Source organism: Notolepis coatsorum, assembly GCF_963971535.1.
Source record: "Notolepis coatsorum genome assembly, chromosome: 6".
NCBI classification, from domain to species: domain Eukaryota; kingdom Metazoa; phylum Chordata; class Actinopteri; order Aulopiformes; family Paralepididae; genus Notolepis; species Notolepis coatsorum.
The window spans coordinates 74,123,301-74,150,716 of NC_140170.1; the positions used below are offsets into that span (position 1 = coordinate 74,123,301).

At 42.9% G+C, this 27,416-nt stretch overlaps 2 protein-coding genes across 2 annotated transcripts in view; both read right to left on the reverse strand.

The window, feature by feature from the left end:
* Positions 1 to 5: 5 nt before the first annotated feature.
* Positions 6 to 11,738, reverse strand: card19 (caspase recruitment domain family, member 19). Its single transcript, XM_084317201.1, has 6 exons — positions 11,667 to 11,738; positions 10,978 to 11,117; positions 6,280 to 6,436; positions 5,789 to 5,851; positions 4,578 to 4,643; positions 6 to 2,381 (listed from the first exon to the last, which is right to left on the reverse strand). The coding sequence occupies exons 1-6, from the start codon at positions 11,671 to 11,673 to the stop codon at positions 2,272 to 2,274; spliced, it is 543 nt and encodes a 180-aa protein (XP_084173327.1). The 5' UTR covers positions 11,674 to 11,738; the 3' UTR covers positions 6 to 2,271.
* A 915-nt stretch (positions 11,739 to 12,653) lies between these two features.
* The window catches only part of LOC311231192 (bicaudal D homolog 2), a 48,272-nt gene continuing 33,509 nt past the window's right edge, over positions 12,654 to 27,416 (reverse strand). The window contains exons 4-8 of the mRNA XM_084317721.1: positions 26,848 to 27,300; positions 25,373 to 26,386; positions 18,979 to 19,130; positions 16,295 to 16,538; positions 12,654 to 14,290 (exon numbers count right to left, since the gene is read on the reverse strand). Coding sequence (XP_084173847.1) covers positions 14,288 to 14,290; positions 16,295 to 16,538; positions 18,979 to 19,130; positions 25,373 to 26,386; positions 26,848 to 27,300 — 1,866 coding nt within the window. The 3' untranslated portion in view covers positions 12,654 to 14,287. The remainder of the gene's footprint in view (positions 14,291 to 16,294; positions 16,539 to 18,978; positions 19,131 to 25,372; positions 26,387 to 26,847; positions 27,301 to 27,416) is intronic.

Below are 27,416 nucleotides of genomic sequence, written 5' to 3' on the forward strand. Positions count from 1 at the left end.
CTGTAAGATATTTTATTTGTATTCATTTTTTACATGCATTAAGTTTATTGTACATACGAGAGAAGTAATATGGTCATATATAAATGATGGCACTAGAGGCGGCACTAGAAGACAAAGGCGTCACTAGAAGACAGTAAGTATACATGTACATACTGACATTCAGTTGTACTGACGTTGGTACACATTACATGTACATAGTGACATTCAGTTGTACTGACACTCGTATACATTTCATGTAAAGCAACAGGTTGGGACGTGGGACCGTTCCAACTAGGGCTGTCCCCTCAGACACGGTTCATCTTTGTTAATGTTAGGGATGGCCATTTGAGGGCATATAAATATTCTAATATTCTATAAAAAGTTAATAAATCCAATCTTTTGAACCTGGAACAAAGTCTGAATCAGTGCAGAATAAAACCATCAGCTATAGTCCAATAATTACGCCATTCCAAACAACCGGGCCCATCCCTAGTTAATTTGAATGTTTTTATTTTCATGTTGAATTAGTAATTTCCTGAAACATGATAACATCTCCGCTAAGCACTAGATTTAAAGAGGTCCGTTTAAAGATGCATCCATCAGAACAACTAATCCGATTAGTCGACAAAGTCCAATGTTCTTTAGTAGAGGACAGCCCTAAATTCAACCTATCATAGTCCAGTTGCCTTTTCAGTAATATTCTTCATCAAAATATCAAAGTGAACTTTATACAACAATGGCCACATATCCAGTAGAGGTTCACGGTTTAAGGCAAAGTAACAAAGGCAGGACAGTGACGTGTGTTCAGTGTCCAACAGATTGGCTTTAGAGATTTTGAGTTAAATGATGAACAATCCTTCAGTATTTTGACCATGGGAGATAAACAGCACTGCTATGTAAAAACCATCGTAGCCTCAACAACTTATCATGTGAATTGCAATGTGTCCATAAATGACAAAACCTGAATAGTAGCTCACTCTTTCACTTTCTAACACCTTCCTGAACCCTTTCTGAAGCCTTCCTGAAGGCTATGGACAAAGTCAGGTCACAGTCAACGTGTTGAGCTAAAACCTTTTTATACAGTATATTAAAAGTATTAAAAAACAATACGAGACTAGGCCAGTCTAGTTAAGCCGGATCTGGACAGAAGCCAGTGCGAGACTCCCGTCTGTCAGCCAGTCAGTCACTTAATAACCGATATTGGCTCCGGCTCGTACTGGGCTGACCCTCTGGGTTCGGCCAAAAAATAATCTGTACCAATGTACCATCTGGAGATTTGAGAGTAGTTGACTTGATACTATATATAACATAGTATGCACGCTAGCTGGAATGCTGGGAACCTCTCTTTGTCCATAGATTGAATGCCTCTCAACTGAGCATTAATTTTAAGTATTATATACTATTATAGTGTACGTACGCATATCCCCACCCAGAATTGTAGTCAAATGCATTTCTAAGCCAATAGCCAATATACAGTGTAAGAAATCGAAAAGACGGAATAGAAAATGTCCCATTGAAGGTGAAACAGTTAACTTGTAAACTTGAGTTGCACAAGTTTCTTTAGTTTATAAAACATGGACAGACACCCTCGATGAGATTCCAGAAGATTAAGGTGCTGCAAGTGGTATTTTGTTGTTAAAATAACTAGTCTACGTGTTAAAACGCCACATTCCGACAGCCATCACTGAGCCATCACTGAGTGTTTGGTCAGTAACATGGATCTCCCAGTCCCTCTGCTCTGCAGTAAACAGACAATACATTTTCGGGTGTCCTGTTCTCACTTTATCCAATCAGGAGAGAGAACTATTAAGGAAATAATGTGCTTGAAACAAGTAAAATAATCTGCCAGTACAGTAAGCTAATTTGGCTTGGCAAGATTTCATGAAATAAGTGAAAAATATCCAGGGTTCTCTCTCCTGATTGGATGAAGTGGGAACGGGATACCAGAACATTTATTTTGTGGTGCCATGCTACTGACCAGACACTCTATATCAGTGATGGCTGTCGGAATGTAGAACTACTTAACACTTATTTTAACAAAGAAAGATACCACTTACAGCACCTTCAATTGTCCCTTTAACCCATTAATAGATATAGTACACCCAGGCATGGAAGGCCATAAATAAGAAAGTGCCCAAAGTATATCTGCAAAGCAAAACAATATATACAGTTATGTACAAATCTAGGATACAACCCCTGAACCGGACTGGTATAATGTGCTGTGGTCTGGTAGTAGTTGTATTTGGACGAACAGTATTCCTGGAGTTGCCGTGGTGATGGAAGACACATCCCCTACTTCCTGATGTCGTCTTCGCTGTACCATATGAGAACCTCTTGAGCTTTTCTGCCCAGACCCAGAGCGGCCATGCCCAGGGCCCGGCTTCCTCCTGCCACCTTGGACTCTGCAGAACAAGGACAGCGTCTTAGGTAATAGTTTCAGTTACATTTACATTTAATCATTCAGCTGACGCCTTTATCCAGAGTGACTTACAAGTTCTGTACAACAAGTCAGCAGGAAGGGTACTACAACTCTGGCGTCTAAGGGTACAGTAACAGTGCTACAGTCTTGAGTGCATAGTAGTATAGACATATTAGCATACAGTAGTAGGTAGTAATATAGGCAAGGTAGATTCCTTAGTAGCAGAGTGCATAATAGTAGAAGAAAGTACGATGGTTGGATTTTCTTCTTTTTCTTTCCCCAGATATTGATTATAAGCGCATGAACATCACTAAACTGGACATATTGTGTATATTTCCAAACATTTTATACGACTTCCTTGAATCTGTGGAACATATTTACGTTATTTGCAAAGAAACTATTATCCATTTTCATTATTTATTATTTATTTTATTATGAATTATTTCATTATTTATTTCCCAGCATCCGTTTCTTCCCTTGTATTGAACACACACACAATGTTGGTGTTTATAGCAACATACCACGTTTTTTTTATTAATTATTTCCATCCATGCCTGGCTACCACACACCCAAGAGCAAAACACTTTAACAAACGGAGCAGTACGTTAGGTAGGTAGGGTTCCTGGCTCCAAAAGGCACAGCTGATTGATTAGCCTAAGTAATGATTAGCTAATTTATTGCTCGTTTCTCCCTTGTGACATCACAACAACCAATAATTATGTACAGCTTGTTTAGGCTTGTCAATCTGAAGACTTCAAACCCTGGCAAGGCTCCTAAATAACATTTCAGATTCCAACTCCATACAAAGACTAGACAAAACGCATTTTCCATAAGATGTCCCCTTTAAGCTATATCATATGAGAGGGAGCGATATATCATATAGCACGACCTACGTGAAGAAATACAACGGCTCACAACTCCAAAACTGACACACAGAGATCAAATTGATATCAATCTTCTCATGTGATTCTGGGGAAGATAGCAAATAAGTGTTCCTTTCAGCAGAGTGTAAGGTACCAGTTCCTATACTGCGGCTAGAAGCACTCATGGATTGTCTCTCGTCCAATCACAATGCACGTGTAAGTAATTACATACAGTACGACCGAGCATGTACATTAGGTAACATAAGTATCCTGTGCTGCTGACTTATCAAACCTCCCAACAACACTGGCAGGGAACTGGACATGCTGCCATGTTAATCAATCAGACAGGATGCTACATCAGCAGCCCAGTAGCAGCGCTGCACTCAAATGCGCTCCAACTAGGCTTGGTCCATATTGAAATTCCCCTAGTGATGATATTGCTTTAAGAAAAACAACGATCAATTATATCATCGTCCAAAGAAAGCCGAAAAGACGGATATGTTGCAGCTTTTTATTTAAAATTCTTATTGTTTTTGTTGCTAGCTTGACACAGGCCTTTGCAACAAAGTTCATGTTACAATCTTGGAAGATTCAAGCATTAAAGTGGGCCCTGATGGACATATGGTGCTGTGAATTAACACTCCACATGTCTGTAGTGAGTGCATAGAACTATACCCAACATCAGACACGACGTAACGTCATCTCTATATAGTCATATTGCGAATCCAATGTATCGTGTTTGCTTAAATCTTGACTAAACCCTCTCAGTTGGTGATTGTTCTGTTGCATTATTTTGCTAACGAGAGGAGATCTTTCCAACGTCTTCTTTCCAAAGTGTTCTCCACTAAGTTAGGCTACATGCCGTAAAGTTATATACAGGGTCAGAACGCACATAATGTTACCTTCTCTGATCAGCTACAACAATGCGGTGAAGCAAGAGAGAAAGGGAAAGAGAGAGACTATGTGTTATGTGTTGCATAATTAAACATAATTCCGTGATCGGGGATACCTGGGGGCCATTATCGTGGCTATGTGCACGATACGTAACCATAATATCATCCTCTCGCCCAAGCCTGGCTCCAACCTTATAGTTTTGGTCGTGGGATGCATGTTGCCTTGTACACTAGACTAGAGGCTACAAATGACGGCAGGGAACAGGATGAGTGTGGAAGTGAGCACCAGTGCAACATCTTCTGTGAAACTCAGACGGAACTATAAAACCTGCTGCTTACATTACATTTCCAGTCTAGTGTTGTGGTTATTCTCACACTGCTGTGTGATATGAGGACAAAAGAGGAACAGGGAAAGAGACTTACCGCTGTAGTAATACAATAAGGCCATTCCTACAGCAACACCGAAACAGCCCAGAAAGAACAGCGGACCTGGAAGGAGAAAGAGAGCACAGCAGTGTAAACAGGGCCTTAAACCTCTCTACTGTATGTCAGCAGTGTAAACAGGCCCTTAAACCTCTCTACTGTATGTCAGCAGTGTAAACAGGGCCTTAAACCTCTCTACTGTATGTCAGCAGTGTAAACATGGCCTTAAACCTCTCTACTGTATGTCAGCAGTGTAAACAGGCCCTTAAACCTCTCCACTCTATGTCAGCAGTGTAAACAGGTCCTTAAACCCTTAAACTCACTTATGGCCTGTATGAAGCAAAATCTCCACTAGGCATCTTTCTTGATACTAGGAATGTTGTGTTAATGTTTTCCCAGATCGAGTACTCGCTTGAATTACTCAATTAGTGGTTGAGCAATTGGGGGAATCTATTTTTAGAATGCATCTTAAAACGCATGGCAGGAGCAGTAACACGATATTGCATGGAGTCACTCACTCACTGCTCGGTGGACATAACAATGAACAGCAATATACACAATGCTTACTGCATATTGTTGGTCAAAACAATCAGTTACCATTTGTAATAATTACATTACCTCCACTCTGTCTGCAGCATGTCTCTCCGCTCATAGAACGGCATGTCTGTATCAATAGTCTATGAACGCTAGGCAAAGTGGGTGACATGTTGTTGGCACAATTTGGAAATGCACAAACATGAACCGTTGTTTTTATCTTTTAAATGTAGATAATGCTAAGCTAACAAACTTTTCACGGTAAGTGTACGATCCATGCTCCACAGCTTTCAGCTTCCTGAAACAATACTCTTATCTTATACCAGTATCTGTTTTCACCAGGTATCGGCCCGATATCCTATACCAGTATCTGTTTTAGCCTGGTATCCCACCAATATCCTATACCAGTATCCGTTTTAGCCTGGTATCCCACCAATATCCTATACCAGTATACGTTTTAGCCTGATATTGGCCCGATATCCTATACCAGTATCAGTTTTAGCCTGATATCAGCACAATATTCTATACCAGTATCTGTTTTAGCCTGGTATTGCACCAATATCCTACATCAGTATCTGTTTTAGCCTGATATCTGCCCATTATCCTATACCAGTAAATATACTCACTTACATACAACTTGTCATTGTGTCCACTCTTCTTAATTCACGACAGCTTACCTTTGTCATTCAGGACATATCTCTGGTTATAGACAGCCGGAGAGGAGAAGGGAACGGCAGAATCTGGTGGTAGAACAGGTCAACTTTTTACCGTGTACAGAATTGGTTACACATACTGTGGCACACAAAATCACACAATAGTTGTGATTTTTGGAACCCTGGCCCCATTTCCTTCTTACCGATAATTATGTTGGTATGCACAGCCAATGGGGTCGAGCGCCTGTCTGTACAAGCTGACTGAAGCTCACTGAAATGCACTTTGTGTGCACTGTGGGGTAGAATTCAATCAGCTGCAGGCGGTATGAGGAACAGCATGGATTGTGCCGAGTAAGGATTCTACCAAATCGACAACATCATTGGTAAGTAGAAAACAGGGGTGGGGTTTCAGAAATCAGAACAATCCCTTATGTTCTAATAGTGATTTTAGGTGTGTGGGTGTAAATTCATATTTAATTCATAGCACAGATGAGATATCCGTGACGAGGACTAACCTCTGAGGCGGAGGCGCGTGGGTAAGCTGAAGTACACCTCCTCCACATGCAGGTGAAGCGCCCTGTAGAACTCCCGGCATGCCTCTTCACCTTTCCCCTGCAGGTGTATCAGGAGCTCCGACAGGCGGACAGAGGTGGGCACGTCCAGATCCCTGAACTGGACAACAGTGGTGGAAGAAGGACACCATTCCTTTACTTAAGGAGCTGTAAGTGGTATTTATTTTGTTAAGATAAGTGTTAAATAGCTCTACATTCCAACAGCCATCACTGATATAGAGTGTTTGGTCAGTAACATGGGTCTCACAGTCCCTCTACTCTGCAGTGAACTAAACATAAATTTTCTGGGATAAGATAAGATAAGATAAAATATTCCTTTATCAGGCATCATAGCAGCATGGGGGAGGGGAGGTACAGGTACATGTCACATGGCACACCATGACCTGTTCGAACCACTCCAGTCTGGGTTCAGGGCTAAACACAGCACCGAGACCGCCCTGATCAAGGTAACAAATGACCTCCTCATGGCTGCTGATGCTGGCTACATCAACATCCTCATCCTCCTGGACCTCTCAGCTGCTTTTGACACCATCTCACACTCAATCCTCCTAGACCGCCTGGAAAGTGTCCTTGGCATCACTGGTACCCCCCTGTCCTGGCTCACATCGTACCTAACCAACAGGTGGCAGTATGTTTCTCTCGGGGGTCCAGGTCAGCTCCAGCACCTGTTAAACAGGGTGTTCCACAGGGTTCTGTGCTAGGTCCGCTCCTTTTTATGATCGACCTCCTCCCACTCGGTGATATCATAAGGAAACATGGCCTCCACTTCCACTCCTATGCAGATGACACGCAGCTTTACCTCCACACCAAACCCTCTGCTCCCCTCCCTCCCCCCTCCCTCACTGCCTGCCTCCAGGACATAAAAACATGGATGACAACCAACTTCCTTCAATTCAACAGCAAGAATAAATTAATAGTTGTAGCTTCCCCAGCCCTCCTCCAAAAGATCGACCGCCTTGTTCTCTCCGTGGATGGCTAATCCATCTGCCCCTCCACGGAGGTAAGGAACCTGGGCGTAATACTGGACTCAACCCTCTCATTTCACCCTCACGTCAAGTCTGTCACCAGATCCGCCTTCTTCCATCTCAGAACCATTTCCCGCCTCCGCCCCTCACTCTCTGACACCTCAGCGGAAACACTCATTCATGCCTTCATCACTTCCCGCCTCGACTACTGTAACGGAATACTTCTTGGTGCTTCCAAGAAGGTTCTGGATCCCTTACAGTACGTCCAAAACTCTGCTGCGAGGGTCCTCACGCGCACCAAACCCTGGCAGCACATCACCCCCACCCTGCAAAAACTCCACTGGCTCCCCATCAACTACAGAATCCCCTACAACAGGGGTTCTCAACCTTTCTGCTGCCAAGGCACCCTGTGTTCAATAAAATATTCCAGGGCACCCCTACCCCTACATACGATAAAGACTTTTCCGGTCCTGTCTTTTTTGCTACAATGATGACAAAGGTGCTTGCTTTCAAAAGAATGTTTATTTAAGAAACCGGGAAACACATGTGTGTATATGCAGGCTATATAATTATTAACAGGTGTTTCAGGTCTAAATGGCTTAGTACTGTTGACATTACACTGCTTGTAGTAGTAAATCAAATAGCATATTTCTTTAAATAAAATTACAGAAAATTATCACTAAAGTGCTATCTGTTGCAGCTGCACTGTTCTCCATAAAAATTGCATATTTGGATAAGTTTGACCATTTCTCAAAAACAGAAAATCATGTATTTTTTTTAAATACAGAAAAGGATCACCAAGTTACCATTTCTCAAAAAATATAAATAAATACAGAAAATAAGCACTTGTTCACTCAGTGGACATTTCTAGCTCAATGCGAGGTCTGCTGCTGCTGGCTAATAATACGGTCAATACGTGGGGAGATCTTTGACAAGGCAACACGCATGTCATCCTCAAGGCTCAACTTGGCCCTATATTTTGTTTTCAGAGCCGTCATGGATGAAAAGCCAGCTTCAGTTCACACAGATTGGTGCTGAATGGTATCAACACCTTAACTGCTGCATCATGAGATACTTGGTACTCAGCACCACACTCTGAAACGAGCTCTCTCCAGATGAGATTACAATTAGTTCTTCCAAGAGTTTGGATTGAGATGTGTCAGGAAGCTTTGTCTCAATGTAATTGTTAGACTAGAAGTCTTTATTTGTCATGCAGTTTAACACACACACGCGAGATGGGCGACCCACAGGAACACACACACACATGCACTGAGTCGCCGATGAAATGTCTCTCTGCACTTTTCCCATCCCGTTGTCCTTCCCCCCATGGGCAGCCGGGAGCAGATAGGGCGTCAACGTGAGCCGCGCCCCCGGGGACCAATCCAAGTGCTCCTGTCCGTCTTCGTGCATGTTTTTCCATTGGGTTTATCTTATCGGGGGGAAACCCTTGCGAGTACGGGGAGAACATGCAAACTCCACACAGAAAGGCCTGGGAGATACCCCACCTGGCATCATGGAAACCTGGTCCCCAAGCGGGAATCGAACCCTGGACCTTCTTGCTGTGAGGCGTTGTCTGTAAAGTATTTTTTATCCAGAGTAACTTGGTGATCCTTTTCTGTGTTTTATTAAATAATGATTTTCAGATTTTGAAAAATGGTCAAACTTATCCAAATATGGTATTTTCATGGAAAACAGTGGAGTTGCAACAGATAGCACTTTAGTGATAATTTTCTGTAATCCAAAAAGAATAAAAAAATAAAATAAAATAAACGTTTCTTTTTTAAATCTCAAGGCACCCCTGGCACCCGTGTTGAGAACCGCTGCCCTACAAGATCCTCCTCCTCATCTACAAATCCCTGCATGGGTTGGCCCCTTCCTACCTGACCAACCTACTCCACCCCTACACTCCAGCACGAGGCCTCCGCTCCTCCAACCTCCTCAATATCCCCCGCACCAGGCGTATCACACTGGGAGACCAAGCTTTCTCTGTAGCTGCCCCCAGGCTGTGGAACTCCCTCTCCACCTCCATCCGACGGCTCTGACACCATCAACCTCTTCAAAACCCACCTAAAAACACACCTGTTCACACTTGCCTTCAGGCAACACGGCCCTGCTCCCAAGTAGCCCACCCCTGACTCTTTTCTTTTAAGCCACAGATCCTGTTGTTTTTGTTTGTTAATTTTCTTGTTACTGTTTCATCCAATTGGACAGCACCTTGCTTCCTTTTTTATCTTATTTGTTTTCCCCCCTGTTGTTACTATACACATAAAAAAAATTACCCTTTCTTTTATATAGCTTCTCTCTCATTGTACAGTGTCCTTGAGTCTGAGAAAGGCGCTTCTCTCTTTAAATCCAATTTATTATTACCATTACCAGAACATGTATGTTTACTTACTGCACTGATATTATTTTCATTGTTTCAACATATTTGTACAAAACAAGTTTTTATTTCTTATTTTTGACCATTTTTGCTTTGTGGAGTTCTCTCTCTCCTGACTTCTCTGTTTACTGCAGAGCGGAGGGACTGGAGACCAATGTTATTGACCAAACATCTCTGTATCAGTGATGGCTATTTGAATGTAGAGCTATTCATGTAGACCACTTATAAATAACTAAACAAATACCACTTACAGCACCTTTAAATAGTAACTGGTAAAAGTAAAAGTCCCCCATTAAAAAGTATACTTAAGTAAAAGTAGAAAGTAATTGATGTTAAATGTACTTTGGTATCAAAATTATTCGATATGACGTTCTTGTATTTCACAGCTTGGGAGCATTCCGTCTTTGATTCCACTGACCTCTAAAGGTCAGTTATGTTAAGAGTGGTATGTGGTCCAGCTATGTTGGCTCTGATCAAGGACTTAGGTTTAGTTTCAACAGGGGGTCTGTGGGTCCTCCCCCCAGGAGATTCTGAGCATCAAACACTTCATTTGCTGGATTCGTGTGTACTTTTCTGCACCAATTTGTGCCTTTTCTGCATCAATTTATGGTGAAAATATCTTTATTATGTAAAGGTACCCGCTTATTTATAAATATAATTTTCCTGTACTGTTTCTGCACATTCAGTCGAAATCCCATCTTTAAAGATTAGGCTACTCTTACAGGTCTCATATTGTGCATGACAGTTAGTTATGATATAACTCTTTTGGGGAGGGGGTTATCTTTCATATTAGCTTTTTCTGAGGGGGACAAATGGACCTATTCTTAATATTGAGGGTGGTATTTCCCCTGCAACCCCCCTAATACTACGCCTATGACTCTGATTATGTGCTCTTGAAGGCTTAACATTTTCTTCATCAACTTATACCAAGAGTTTTTGTCAAAGTAAAACTGATTGGTTCAGATACATAATGGAGTAAAAAGCACAATATTTCCTTTGAAACGTAGTGGAAGAACAAAGTTCCTTAAAATGAAAAATACTCAAGTACAAGTACGTGGAAAATGTACTTAGGTACAGTACTTACTTGGAGGATTAATTTAGCGTGTAGTTATGACCATGTTACCGCCCAGTGCTTAAACCTGACCTATCAGCCATTTCCCTGCTGTATACAGCTGTGTGGAATGTTGACTAGGTTTTGAATATCATCAACACCTTCATGTCCAAGAGCCATGTCCTGGAAGTTCATTTTGTTCATAGAATCCTTTTGGTATTCACATTCACATACAACAAACTTACTTTGGTGGCCTCCTTGTCTGTGAGGATCTGTGGGTAGATCCTATTGAGTTGCAGGATGAGTTTATCTACAAGCTCTGTGTCCAGTCGGCGGTCCATCCTGAGGAACCGACTGTCCTCAAGGAGCTGCTCATGGAAGCTGTCTGTTGGGGACAAGTTTCAGGTTTCACATACATGCCTCAATGTGTAACCATGCCGCGCAGAAGATTGAACACTAGCTTCCTATAGATAACATGCTTTACTGACAGGGGATCATAACACATCAGTGTGCCCTTTCAACAAACATTATTTATATGGTCATGGGTCTATTTTCCGATTAGTTCCATATCGTGAGAGCCACTATGGCTTTGTTGCAAACGAGGCGAGGGAAAGTGACTTGCTAGGAATTTCTCGCACGCAATTCCAATGTAGGGTAATGATCGGAAAGAATGTTGTGAGTAAATTATTCGACAAAATGCAAGGTCTTCTTAACACTTCTTCGCAAGGGTGGTTAGAAACTTTAGTGGCAGCCACTGAAACCTCAAGTCGACGTTGAATGCAATGTTGTAAGTAAGCGTGTCAATATTCCACAATGCAAACGTCGTTTTATTGTTTAACTGGAATGTAGGAAAGCGTCGTTATGAATAGGTAGGAAAACGCCATACTACACTGTACAATAATATTCATATTTTCGGTTTACATAAGCAACAAACCTCCCATTGTAGAGTCTCCTCTGTCCTTTCTTTGGCCACTCCCCTTGAGGTCATCGACGAATAGGGAGTGGCTTTACTTTTCACCGGAAATGAAAGATAAAATGACAATGTAGCAAAAAGAGCAACACCCATCTCTTTTTACACAGGACATCAAAGTGACACAGCCTGAAAACGAACCAAGTTTTATTTCTACTAATAAAGTGAGAGACATTTCGTTTAAATGTATTCATTAGGTTCTAACCAACATCATATTTCCTTAAAGGGGCAGTTCACCCCCCAAAAAAACACATGTCCCCCATAATAATGAATGGGAGGAAAAGTGCATTACAAATAAAATATATTATTTTGTGTCCTTGTCTTAGACATTATTTGTGTTGTATGACATTGTTGTTGTGTGTCCTTGTATGTCGTATATGTATTGTATATGACTGTTGTGTGTCTTACAGTATTGTATGACATTCTCCTTATGTATGTCTGTATGACATTGTCTTTTTGTGTCCTTGTGTGTTTTATATGTATTGTATATTACATTGTTTTTGGGTGTCCTTGTACTGTATGTATTATATTGTCTTTGTGTCTTACAGTATATGTATTGTACATTGTCTTTGTATTATATGTATTGTATGACATTGCCTGTCTTATATGTATTGTATGAGTCTGTGTTATATGTATTGAATATGACATGGTCTTTGTGTCTTATATGTATTGTATATGACATTGTCTTTGTCCTTGCGTCTTATACTGTATGTATTGTATGACATTGTCTGTGTCTTATATGTATTGTATATGACATTGTCTCTGTGTCTTATATGTATTGTATATATTGTCTTTGTGTCTTATATGTATTGTATATGACATTGTCTTTGTGTCTTATATATGACATTGTCTTTGTGTGTCTTATATGTATTGTATATGACATTGTCTTTGTGTGTCTTATATGTACTGTATATGACATTGTCTTTAAGAAATCATCACAGGCCACATGAGAATTGGTAAGTTAGATTTATTTGTTCACGAGGCATAATAAACTTTAAGCAGAGACACAGACTAGCATGTACCTTACCAGTGTATTATCACACAGGCATCAGCTTCTTGAAAATATGACCCACCATCTCCACCCAAATTCCCTTGAAACTCATACGCAACTCGACACTCGACGCATACACCATAATCCACGTTTCCAACAGGTTGACAACAAATAAATACAAACATGTCAAAGTTATTGTAAAAAGATATAAAACTCAATTAGCATCAAGGAGTGTGAGCAACAATGTGTAATGTTTAACAATACATTAGCGTCGAAACAGACCCTTGTGTGTGTTTTCACCCCATGATGCTTTCAAATTGCACTTGTATGAATCCCAAACAAACCACTTTACAAAATGGCACCACAGGCGTTAGACACAGTAACTCTCTCCATTTGCTGAAAATGCATGTTTTAAGGACGCAAAAGGTTTTCATAAAGTTGCATTAAAACAGTTACAACTAAAAAAGAAATCTCCTTCATGAATAATCCCTAATGAATACTATTATCATCTCGCTGTAACATAAAGCTTCTATATAAATAAGTATTGCAACAATACTCTCTCCGTCATTCGTAACAAACGCGTCTGAACCGCTCGTATCAACTCGGCAAACAGTGTATCAAGTAGAGTAGAGCGGTAGCCTAATTGTACAAAACCTGATTCAGACCCTGAATTTGCAGCGGCATGCTCGCAGGATCGCTACAAACTACCTCTCACAATTCCTATCATCGTTTCCCTTAAGCTAAGGGAAAATAGTCCACCTATAGGAGACTCGGCAAACAAAGATCTACCTTGTGTCTATAGAGACAGTCAGAAAGGCACTCCTATATATCTATGACCGATGGCAAATGACAATGCCTCCATGGCCGTGTTACTTTTGTTTAATTTAAAAAGTCACGATTTTCCTCGCAGAGAACCGCTTTGCCTGTGGTCTCGCTTGTCGACTGACCCCAGAAACGGAGCGTATCAATTTCCTTTTGATTTAGCGTGCTGATCTTCATGAAATGAATAAAACACAAGTTGTGTTGGGAAATATTTCAAATAATGTTATGAATCTTGCAGCTAAACCATGCACACATTATGAAAAGAAAACGACATCAAGTTAAGTTAGTAGTTAAAAATAATTAACATTTAAGAGACTTTAAGAAACAGAAGACGTATGGCCTAAAAGCAAGAGAAGTGAATCACAAAGTGCACAATCATCAAGGTAACACAGGCGATGATAACAATAATAATAATAATAATACATACATACATCTGATTCGTCTTCTTGAGTCAGTGATCATAGTGGTGAACATGGGCAGAGGACTGAGTGGAGGACAGTGGCTCCACTGCTGGGGAAGTCATGCTTTCTGCAGTCAAACGGCTAGACTGAACCCCATGGAAGGTCCAGGGCAGTTTTGTGTCTTTTTCAGTCTGAAACAAGGCCCTCAGCGTCAAAACAACAATGACAACACTGCAGATGCTTCTGTATTATTGTCTAATTTCTTTAAACCTTAGTTGACGGGATAGTGAAGGAATCGCCAGCGAGGTGATTGGCAACTGTCACAGATACTCTGAAGGGAGGCAGGTAAGGACACACGCGGCTTGAGCCATTTACTGTGAATGGAGAAAGAAAATAATCACATCACATTTAGAGTCTGAATGAGTCGGTTTGTCATTGGATGGTAGTGTGAGTGAGATGAAGTTAGTGTGCAGCGTGGTGGCGTTTAGGAGGGTTAGTGTTACACACACTGCTGCAGGAAGATGAGGACTCCCCTTGCCTAAAAGTATCATGGTATTTCCATAAAAGTATCATGGTATTTCTATAAAAGTATCATGTTATTTCTATAAAAGTATCATGGTATTTCCATAAAAGTATCATGGTAATTCCATAAAAGTATCATGGTATTTCTATAAAAGTATCATGGTATTTCCAAGAAAGTATCATGGTATTTCTATAAAAGTATCATGGTATTTCCAAGAAAGTATCATGGTATTTCCATAATTCCTTGGTCACTACGATGATGGTGACTGGTTACCATTGGTAACATGGTTTAAATTGGATTATACCATGGTATTATTTAGGTACAAAAGTGGCACCATGGTGATACATAACTTTGACCTACCATGATATTTCTTCAGGTATGATATTATGGTAACATGCATGTTTAGGATGTCATGAGTGGTTATGAGGGGTGATTATGGGTGTGTTGGATGGTAAGGGGCGGGCGGGGGGGGGGCAATCAGGAGGGTCCTCTAATGGTCCATAGTTTTATGGTTTGAGGTGGTGAGAGGGGCCCTGTGGGACCATTTTGTCCCAGGCACAGGCATTACACAGGGACGGCCCTGAGTACACTCACTTATAAACTCCATCGTAACCCTTCTTTAAAGTGTTGTACTCTTTAGTACCTTCCTAAACTGTATACAATATCATAGTATCAAGTATAGAAAATAGAATCAACCTCTAATTAGTTCAATACAAATTGGTCCTTTAAAAAAATATATTATCTATTATATTATATATATTTGTATGAGCTTTAGCTTCACTTGATCCCTGACCACAAAATGCATTTGTTTCACCACCTTTACTTTTACTTAATTGTTATGGTAATGGTAGCTGTTTCTGCTGGGTAACAGAAAGTGATAGACCACAGATAACTGGGACACACCCATGCGGTTAGAGACAAAGAAGGAAGATGTACACTGATGATTTAATAATGCAAAACACTGTTTAAACACTATCCCTCACTTGTTTTGAAGATTTCAACACAAAGTCTTACAGTGCCTTTACTTAAATAAATAAAGGTTTTTTACCTTATTTTTGTTGTTGTTACTGTATATTGAGATATTACTTTGGCGTAGTCTGACAACCAATTTAAACTGATATGCACCGGTATTACATTTCCAGCCATAATGATTCCTGAGATGATTCAGTATTAAGTACCTTGTTGATAATAATTCAAGTAGTTTTGACGAGGGATTAAAGACATTTGACATTTGTTCCTATAGCTGCCATTCATCTACCATTAGCAGTGGCCACATTTTGCTGATATTTATGGGCAGATTATTATTATTATTATTATTATATTATATTATTATACTAAAGCCTAGTTTCTGCAGGCTTTTAGCCCACCCTCAGGCCAAATAACAATCTAAAACAAATACCCCAAAAAAACAACCATAAAGTGCCATTTTATTTAGCAGCCGGTAAGGTAAAAAGTGTAAAACATTATCCCTGAAACAATCTGTCCTCTTTAACCTCTCTCACATCCGATTGTCACCTTTACAACTCCCTACAGTCATTTCCACGTGGAGAGAGTAGACTACCTCTAGCAGTGCAAAAAATTAAAAAGCAGGGTAGCATCAAACACAAGCTGGTATAGAATCACATCAACATCAACGCACACAGTGTTTACAGTGTAAACGCAGCCCTGTCGTGTTGATGACCACACCCCATAACCATAGCAACCACAGAACCATAGCAACCACAGCAGAGCTTTGTGGCGGACGGGATGAGTGTAATGCAAAGCCATGAAGGTGCAGATGGAGGTTAGTCGTCGGAAAGGTCACAGTTAAGATCTTCTCACTGGAGAACCACCGCAGGGTGTGTCTTGGACTTACGCGGTGGCCGGCGGAGGCTCCTTTGCCCTTGAAAGTCTTGGACCTCGCCGCTCCGCCCGCGGACGCCCCCACGCGGCTCCGCCGCGCCTGCTCGTGGTCGAACTCCAGGTCCTCCAGGCGCTGCGTCAGCGCCAGCTTCTGCTGAATGGCCATGCGCAGCAGGGAGTTCAGCGTCTTCTTCTCGTCCTCGGCGGCCGAGAGCTGCCGCTGCATGTCGTCCAGCTGGGTCACGTACTCGTCGCACCTAGCGGGGGAACGGAGAGGCGTCACATGTCGGCTTTATGAGCTGCGATGCTGGGACTCGTTATGGTCTGCATTTAAAATAAGTTGTATGTAAACCTAACCTTTACCTCACCGGAGACCTCACACACCTACATCTAACCTCAAAAAGATATACCGTAATTTTCGCACTATAAGCCGCACCTGAATATAAGCCGCAGCAGCTAAATTGAATGATGTGTACATACCGGTATATAAGCCGCAGGTGTTTTAATGTTTAATTACAGTCTTCCCACCAGTATTGGGACACAATACTGTCGGACAAATAACAAGAATTAACTCATTTACAAGTTGTATTAAGTTTAGCAAATAAGGGAACAGACAAATAACATTTCAATGCAGTCAAAAAAGCAATATTTAGATTTAAAAATTTTCGGGTTTGGTCACGTCGAGTCACATATAAGCCGCACCGTTATATAAGCCGCAGGGTCGAAAAATGGGGGGAATAGGCGCAGCTTATAGTACGAAGATTACGGTAACTGGCAATGTCACTAACCAGGGCTTTCCCTAAACAATGGTATTGTAGCGACCCTGGGATTTGGGTGATTGGTCAGCCGAGCTGTCACTCTGCACTGCACTCTACCAACCTGGGGCTGGCAGGCGACGCTATTGGTCACACGAGCCCGGGGTTGGTAGAGGGGAGGGGGCAGGGGCTGACCTGTGGGAAGGTATAAGAGGGTGTTACACCGGAGGGTGCACTCCAGGGGCGTCGTTTTGGTATGGCACTCACCATACCTTGGCTTGTGACAAAATCATCTAATTTGCGTGTCATTTGTGACGTGCGCTGCCGTGTTGTAGTTGAACGCCAGACAGAGGTGGCTGCTCTTTGTCTCAGAATAAACAACCAAGCCGCCAAGTGCCCACCTGGCTACCTGTCTTTGCATAACAATAGCTCAGGCCAATGTATCGATCAAGCAAATAAATTTGGCCTATCTGATCAGGGTCTTCAAATATGATGTCCGGGGGAGCATACAGACAGTGAAATGAGGGTGGACTGGCCATGCCTGCTTTGTAGATAATAAATAGCGCTCTCTCTCTCTCTCTCACGCGCGCGCGCACACACACACACACACACACACACACACACAGAGAGAGACTCGCGCAGCGTTATGACTTGTCATAGGTGAATTGTATAGAAACGCACCAAAATTGACTATTGCACAACTGATTAAAAAAAAATCTACGATTGTGTGATTGATTGTGAAAGATAAAGAGATTGTATCTGACCGTAACCCTTACCTTGAGAAGTCTTTTTTTTTCTTTTTTACTAATTGGACCAACATAGGAGAGAGGTAGAGTCAAACTCAGCTGAACAGAAGTCATATTGACTACCTCCAGCAGGGGGCAGAAGATGCCTGGTATTGGAGCCGCTGTCACATGTTTTCTCAATTCTCTCCAGCCTGCTACATTTTCCAGATGCTCTGGTGGGATGAGGACCCTGCCAGCAGTCTGTGAATCACTCTAGGATTACATCAGACAGTTCCCACAATCCTCTGTTCCTCCTCATACACAAGCACGGAAGTCGCTCGTGCTGCTGACCACAGATCTGCCCCTAAAGACTCTAAAGTCTGTTTTTCTATTTCTGTAAAAAAAGAATACTAAATAAAGACTGTATGATGAAATAATACCAGGGGTGTAGTGGAGGATAAACTCACCTATTCATAGCGTATAGATTATGGTAAGTAGTATAATATCATAGATATAGATTGATGCAAGTAACGTGAAAATAAAAATCGCAAAAATGACACTATTATGAAATATATTTGAGTAAATTGGGTATCTCGTGGGTAGAGTGTTGTGTTCATTCATAGTTAAAGACAGTAGAGGCTGAGTACTTTATTATCTAAAGATGGTAAGTTAGAGTGTTGTGTTCATTCATAGTTAAAGACAGTAGAGGCTGAGTACTTTATTATCTAAAGATGGTAAGTTAGAGTGTTGTGTTCATTCATAGTTAAAGACAGTAGAGGTTGAGTACTGTATTATCTAAAGATAGTGAGTTAGATCATTCATTTTCTCCCCCCCCGCTCTCTCTCCTCCCATGATTTCAGAATCCCGGAAGTGTTGCGGTGGTCTATAGAAGGAGCACGTTCAGTGTCAGACTCAGACTCCCAAGATGCAACACTGAACATCACAGGAAGTCCTTCATTCAAAAAGCCATCAGACTATATAACACCTCACTGTGCCTCACTGAGTACAGAGTAACAGTATAAATCTTGCATATCTTCCTGGACATTTTACATCTACATTTAAATGTTTTATGGTGCACTTTACTGTATATTTTGGCTGTATATCTATTTTTTTTTGATTTTTGACTACCTAAATGTTTATTGTGAGCGATCATCAAGACTGAAGTTTCTCAATTCTCCCATTTTAGAGCGTGTGATTGGCACTGGCTGACGTCTCACCTAGTGGCGAACATGGCGCGCAGCGAGGAGAAGGTGGCAGCGTCCTCCTTCAGGCCCTTCAGCTCATTGCGGAGCTTCTTGATGGTGTCCGTCACCATGCCCTTCTCCACCTCGTACCTGATCTTCAGGTTGGCCAGTGCTCCCTCTGCCGTCTGGAGGGGCCGGGAGTTACATTACATTACATTAGATTCAAATCTATTATCATCATACAGCACAAGTACAGTAGTACAACGAAAAGAAGTTTGGCATCCAACTTGAGTGCAAATGTAACAGTAAAGTGCAACAGCAATATACAACGTCATACAGGTGGTTAAACTGGGTACAAAATATACAAATTAGTACTACCGAGTAATAGTACTAATCAGATGTATGTACAGTTGTAGTAATAATATGTACAGTGATAAAATTATAAAGACACTAGACCAGCAGTGTAACTAGTAAGAGTAGGTAAGGGATATATAGATATAGTATCTACATATATGTAAAAGTGTACAGACATATGTGGATAGATATATTTACAGTAAGAATATATATATATATACAGCATTATTGTACATGTATAAGGAGGTATATAGTAGGATTTGCAGGTATATTCATATACAGTATATATAATATATGCAGTAAATATAAATATATAATAAAATGTATATATATGTATATACATACTTATTAAGATCTCACATTCAAGTTATGTGTTAAGTGTGATGCTGGTAGCAGATATCGGGTCGATATTCCCCTAATACTAAAACCCCACAACAAGAGCCATGTGTAACATCTCAGAAATCAAAGCCAAAATCAAAGCCTCTTGAGTTTCCACAGTTTCATAGCAACATAGAAGTATGTTAGCTGTCTATAATGGAGAATACTAACTATATCTTAATAATTCTTATTAACACATTGATTGCCACGCAGTATGCCCATCATTATACCCAGTCTGCCACCGTTGATGTTTACCTTCTTTGCAGGGCTATAACTTTTTAAATTGTATTGCTATATTGACATTACTATGGCCCATTCAACATCGATTATCTATCGTTCAGGGTGTGGGAACGTTATATTTTTCATTCATACATTGTTGTGTTAATACCTTCGAGAATATAAGTATGTTTTTAATCTTTTAATCTTCTGTAATTCCAAAAACAGTAGTTATAGGCCCTGAAGCATATATAGATTATCGATTGGCGTTTCTTTCCAATACACGCTATATTAAAAAATTCAAATGTATATGATCGGTATACATTATGCTTCATCATGCATGGAGGAAAGGGGGGGGGGGGGTCGTTTATAATTCCTTGATCATCAGTAACGGCTTTATTTACTATGGGTTGATATATTGATCAGACTGTTTGCAGTGAAATGAATAAACAATCGGGTTGAAAATAACGTTACTGCCCTCTTACCGTGCGCCGATGAGACTGGCGGAGAAAGATCCCAATTATTTGACGCCGATCACCTAGATCCATTTCCGGTTTGTATGGCGCAATAAACGCCAAAATCATTATCGATTATTGCGTTATGGCAGCGATCCATATGCACGCCAGTGTTTGTCTGTAGTCCTGTAGCGAGATGTGACTGCCGGAGGAATTTCCTCGACGCACCGATGACACTATCCGTATTTTTTCTTTTTTATCTACTTTTTTTCTCCCATTTTCAATTTTTCTCCCATCCCCCAATTTCGTATCGTCCAATTCTACCCTCCCCTGTCTCGAACACTGTTAGGCCATGCCTCCCACAAGCCGGCTGCAATGTGGACGAAGCCTTACATCACGTGTGATTAAAGCAAAAAAAAATCTCCTGACTGAACTTTTTTCAGGCCAAGTCATATTCTTATTTTAACCTCCACTATATATTTCTATTTAATAGCGTTAGCGTTTTAAGGGAACTAGATCATTTTGAACATCTTTTCTATTGCTTTTACATAATATCAATGCTGTTTTCAATTCATTAAATGAAACTGATTGCAAGGGTTGACTGACTTTGTTATACAAATAAACAAATCTACATACTGTAACCTTTCAGTATTGTGTATAGTTCAAATTCAGTATTGTCTATAGTTCAAATTCAGTATTGTGTATAGTTCAAATTCAGTATTGTGTATAGTTCAAATTCAGTATTGTGTATAGTTCAAATTATGTATTGTCAATAGTTCAAATTATGTATTGTCTATAGTTCAAATTCAGTATTGTGTATAGTTCAAATTCAGTATTGTGTATAGTTCAAATTATGTATTGTGTATAGTTCAAATTATGTATCGTGATTCGTCTATAGTTCAAATTAGGTATAGTTCAAATTATGCAGGGCTCGAAATTAACATTTTTACTTGGTAGCACTGGTGCTCCCAACTTCAAAAAGTTGGGAGCACCAGCAAAAATGTAGGAGCACCCACCTAAATGTAAGGAGCACCAACAATATATATGTAATATATTTTTTGTATTGATAAAATGACAATATAACAGTACTGTAATGCAGTAAAACAGTGAAAGTAGCCTTAAACTATACAATAACCTTGGGCAAAAATACCACGGTTTCACGGTATTCGGTACATAAAAAAATCCCCCATTGAACAAAACGTATTACAGTGCACAATAAGCTTTTCTGTAAGTGTTATTTATGAATGTGTGAAGACTGTCTGTATTACACACAGAGGGAACTGTCTGACCACTTTAAAACTAAGTACAGAATATAAAATACTTCCAAATAAACTTTCATGATTATGAATATGTAGGCTACATGTCAAAAGGGCATTTTGCTAATGTAATCTACTTGCAAAGATGTGTTATAATATAGCCTAGTTACTATTCTTACTATATTAAACTTTGGTTTCATCTTTTGTGGTGGCTCAACATTATTCACACACGGAACTATGTGTTGGGGATAATGGTTCCGCACGGACCATATTGTTTGTTACATTGCTGTCGGCAAACTCGCTCAGAGTGTCAACAGAGTGTTGATGTTGAGTTGATAGGCTTGTTCGAGATGGATTTCGGTTCGCCTCGACTAGTAGACGAGTGAAGCCGGGGGAGGAGTTAAAAAGGCGGACACTGCCGATTTCACGAGAGCCTCTCGCCTAGTCTCGCATGGCAGATACGCTTTCACGTCACCACACACACATTACACACCTGTCCAGCTCATTATAATGCGATGGCCGTGTGCAAAATTAGATCAGATTCAAATGTACAGCACATATACTGCTATAGTGGAATATACTATTCATATACCATAATGTATACCATCTTGTTGCGCGCTCCTGGCCGCACGCACACACAACACACTGCTGAATAATTCTGTTTTGCATCAATATATATATGTATACTGTGTATATTGAGGCAAAACAGAATTATATATACAGTATTGAGGCAAAACAGACGACGCATGTGTGTATGTGTGTGTGTGTCTGACAGCTTGAAGTTTATCATGATGATATGATGATAACGCATAACATAATAAAGTTTTCAATCAATCAATCAATCAAACGTCTCATAACTCCCTGGCTGTCACGTGGCTGGTGACTGACAACTTTTCTGAGCCAATAGGCGCTTTGCGCAACCGTAGCAAGTCGCTTCCCAGCCGGGAGCAGCCGGCTGAGAGGTACTGTGGAGCCTCGCTCTGAAGGCTGTGCGTGGCTCGCTTCCGCGAGAGTTCCGCGCCTCGTCTCGTCAGATTTTCAGAGCAAGTCGGACAATATTCTAACCGTCATGCAACGCGCTTGGCGAGGCCGTAGTAAAACCTGCGCAGATCTGCGTCCGCCTATCCCATCTCGAACACGCCTGATGTTAGCTGCTAGCTGGCTCCCCGAATCCACAACAGCCAGGCAGCCAACCGTACAAAATACAGTCTCAGCCAATCACATCGATTTGTACAGTTAGTTAGCTCCACTCCATTGCGAATTAAAAGTTAGCCAGCCAGGACAGCCCGTATTAGCAAGCTACAGTTGCTAGGTAGCTAACGTTAGCCACCCGAAGATCGGTAGCTAGCTAACGTTAGCCACAGCTTCAAAAACGAATTTCAATTATGTTATGAGCTATCAGCTAGCCAGCTAGATAACGTTAGACAGCGCCTCGTGTAATAAACTAAAGTGAATAGTTTACTGGGCCATTGTTTAATGCTTCAGTGGTGTTAAAAGAGGACCTGCACGCTTGCTATCTTCGGTGCAAATGATACGGGTCTGTGACAAGACGAGTCTGTGACAAGACGGGTCTGTGAGGGGGAGGGCACTGCGAGCAGCGTGTGTGTGCGTCAAGCTCACGTTTGATTGGTTAGAATGGTCAAAATGCCCTTTTTCATATTATACCATTACCAGGTAGCCAATTCCGTCAGACTCCAAATCAAATTGGAAAAAAAAAAAAAAAAAAAAAATCTGAAATCCGTCTGGAGACGGAACGCTTTAATGCAGGTGTCCCCTCCGGTACTCGAGGAAGCAGCCGTCGCATCTTTTCACCTGCACAGCGCAATCTCTCAGCGGCGGGGGTCTGCGTGGGAGGGACACGCCGCCCCCGTCGCTTCCCGATTCTGCTGCGCAGGCGCACCAACCGACCTGTAGGAGTCGCTGTCCACAACGTCCGATCCCCACCCATCAACTTTCCCACCCCTAACACTGCCAATTGTGTTAGTATGAAAGACCAGCCAAGCTGATAGCAATGCGGAGAGCTGGGCTCGAACCCAGCGTCTCCTGCATTGGTGGCGAGCGCCTTGCCCACTAGTACACCACCTAGCCGCCCTCCACACTATCCGGTTTTGAGTGTGTAAACTCGCCCGACCATCCACCAGGCGGCGGTATTGAGGCGTTGCAGTCCCATTTAGGGTCCCGCTGCAGCACCGGGGGTTGGGTGGATGAATTATGAATGCCATGGCGAAAAAATTTAATATTGATCTAAAAAACACTGTACAGCGATGTTGGCGGTCAACGTATGGCGGGCAATAACGCTGGACAGCGTTTTTGGTGCTGGATGTGTTAAATGACCCCAAACTAAAAGGTCAATAAAAGCACTGGATCTGATTGGATGGGACGATATATATATTTTTTATCTACTTTTTCTCCCCCTTTTTCTGTGATTTTTCTCCCATCCCAATTTTCCTCTCGTGCCAATTCTCCCTCCCCTGTCCTGATCGTTGCTCGCATGTGCCCCCCACTGGCCGGTTGTAGGGAGGATAGAAGCCTATCACATGTCCCCTCCGATACATGTGGAGGCAGCCAGTCACATCTTTTCACCTGCCAGCGAGGACTCTCATTGGCGAGGAGTAACGTGTAGGAGGCTCACACTGCCCCCGCCATTTTCCTGTCTTTGCTGTGCAGGCGCCCTGACCGACCTGTAGGAGTCGCTGTTTACAACTACCAGACTACCACCCTTCGACTCCCCTCCCGCTAACTCTGCCAATTGAGTCAGTATGATGGCCGGCCCAAGCCGGAGGCAACGCTGACAGCCGGATTCGAGACCGGTGTCTCTTGCGTTGGTGACGAGCCACCCAGCCGCCGGATGGGACAATATTTAAAGGTTTAGTACCGAAAGCTCCGCTTTAGGAAAACCCTGATCCCTGCAGCCATAAACAAAAGGCCTCGCTGAACAGGACTGAGTGTATACTGTCTGTTATTGTATGTTGTTACTGTGTGCTGTTGTATGTACTGTTTTGATATTATGCTCTATGTGCTGTTGAGTACAGTACTGTGAGAAGGAATTTCCCCCTGGGGACAATAGAGTCCAAGTGTAAGTAGTCAGAATCTGTATTGGTAGTAAAGTGCCATCAGTCAGTGTAGCCTAGTAAGCGATTCACAGCGTATGCCTCACATTCACCCATTCACTCACACATTCACACACCGAAGGTGACCATGCAAGGTGCCAACCTGCTCATCAGGAGCAGTTAGGGGGTTAAGCGACACTTCGACATGCTGCCGGGAGGAGCGGGAATCGAACCGGGAACCTTCCGATTACCAGACGACCGCTCGACCTCCTGAACCACTGTCTCTAGACCGTTATACCTCCTGAGCCACTGTCTGTTAATCATCATCATCCTGTGTCCTGGTCTATTTGAATACTGAAAAATGCATACTTCCTCTCTGGGAAACAGACAGACAGACAGACAGACAGACAGACAGACAGACAGACAGACAGACAGACAGACAGACAGACGGACAGACAGACAGACAGACAGACAGACAGACAGACAGACAGACAGACAGACAGACAGACAGACAGACAGACGGACGGACGGACGGACGGACGGACGGACGGACGGACGGACAGACAGACAGACAGTCGGACAGACAGACAGACAGTCGGACCAGTGTCCCCACAAGGACAGGAAATCCTTGTTTTCCTTCCTTGTGGAGATAGTTGGTCCCCACAAGAACAAGAAAACAAGAGGATACACATACACATTACATGTGACTATTGTTGACCTGTTTGTTGGCCTTGAGCACGGCCCTCAGTGTGGCGATCTGCTCCCTCTTGGTGCTGAGCAGCGACTTCAGCTTGAGGATCTCCTCCATGCAGAAGTCCTTGTCCTTGTCGGCCACGGTGCTCAGCTCCAGGGTGGCCAGCCTCTGGCGCGACAGCTCCGTGGTGCGGTCCACGGCCCTCTGCAGGTGGCGGATCTGGTCGCGGATGATGGCCACCAGGTTATAGATGTTCATGCGCTCCGGGCGGGGCTCCGGTGCCGGGGCCACTGGTGCCGCCGGGGCAGGTTCTCCGGGCTTCCCGGGTTCCGTCTCGGTGATCAGCCCGTTAGCCAGAAGCACCGGGGAGGAGCGGCGTCCCTTCGCCTCTCGTCCGCCGTCCACGCTGGCTTTGCCATCCTTGTAGTAGTCCAACATGACACGGTTGGGGGTCTCGTTGTTGCACATGCACACGTGGTTGTAGAGGTTGGCCAGCTCCTCGCTGAACGCCACTAGTTCGTCCTGAGCCACGTTGAGGCTGCCCAGGGACTCCCCGGCGGTCTCGCTGACCAGATGGAGCTCCTTCCCCAGGCGGGCCACCTGATCCTTGTCCGTCTCGCTGATCTTCTCCAGGGAGGCCAGCTTCTCGCTCAGCTCCTGGACGTCGCCCTCCAGCCGGGCGCGCTCCTCCTCGTACTGGCTCCGGCACTCCTGGTACTCGGCCCTCAGCGTCTTCAGCTCCCGCCTGAGCTCGCCGGCCTCCGACATGGCCACGGTGTATTTGCACTGCAGGATCTCGGGGCCGTTGATGTCCAGCTCGTAGTAGTCTCCGTCCTCGTCGTCGCGACTGTCCCTCTCTTTCTCGGTGTCCAGGGCCGAGTGGCGCTCCTTGGTGGCCTGGAGCTTCCTCATGGCGCTGAGGTTCTCGCTCAGCCTGCTGACGGTCTCCTGCTGGTCGGACAGGGTGCCGTGGGCCTGCTCCAGCTGCTTCTGGTTCTCCTGCAGGGAGGTGAGGAGAGCCACCTTCTCTCGCTCCATCTAGGGAACACGCAGAGACATTTCATTAGTAGGGTTACTGACTTTATGTCATTTTACCATCATATCTCAAATTCAGCTAGCTGTGTCCGTGGTTTCAATGAGGTGTGTTCACAATACCAACAATACATTTTATTGACACAATATTGAAATGCAATACTGTACATAAAAAGTAACTCAAAACATTTAAAATGTAAAAGTAACTAATCAGTGCTTACTACTACATTGACAATGCTATTGTAGTGAAGCTGCTCACTTACAGTAGTATTATTTAGATTGGGCAAATCAACAAATAATGATGTTGTGTAGTTTTAACACTCAGGTATACAATCTCACATGTGAGTGAGACTAGGATTTTGAGATTCTAATGAATCTCTAATGAATGTGATGTCTGGCCAATGAAACCTGGAGAGTTTTAGAATGAAAGAGTCTGAAAGAGTTTAAAGCGTCTCGTGAACGTCTACCTGCATGAGCTGCTGTTTGAGCTTCTGGATCTCGGAGATGTTGAGTTCACTCAGCAGGTCGTCCACCAGGCTGGGAGCGGGCGTGATGACCTCCCCCCTCTTGTTCCTGGTCACCCTGTTGTCCTCCGTCGCCAGGCCGTTCTCGAAGCCGCGGATCAGGTCGTCGTTGTCGGGCTCGGTCGCGGCGGAGGAGGACTCGTCGTGGAGCTTGAGGTTGTCGAAGGAGAGGCTGAGCGGGCTGTGGTAGATGGAGTTGCCGATGGTCATGTAGTGGGAGAGCTCTTTGCGGAGCGCCGCCTTCTGCTCGCGCTCCGTCTTGATGGTCTCCAGGGCCTCGGTCAGCTGGCGCTCGGCGATCTCCCGCAGACGCATAGCCTCCTCCAGCTGGCTGTGCAGGCACTGCGAGTCCTCCTCCAGACGGCGGATCTCGTGCTTCAGACCCTCGAACTCCACCTGCACAGTGACAGATTAGATTAGATTCAAATGTATTGTCATGATGAATTGAAAATGGAGGACCCTTATGTAAACAAGACGAAAGTATTTTTCTCGTCTGCATCGTCTTAGCAGTT

Excerpts from the sequence above, each read along its gene's own strand:
- card19 (XM_084317201.1), bottom strand. Across the intron at positions 4,644-5,788 it reads ATATGTCCTGAATGACAAAG|GTCCGCTGTTCTTTCTGGGC; the intron begins GTAAGCTGTCGT and ends TTCTCCTTCCAG. Across the intron at positions 2,382-4,577 it reads CTTATTGTATTACTACAGCG|AGTCCAAGGTGGCAGGAGGA; the intron begins GTAAGTCTCTTT and ends CTTGTTCTGCAG.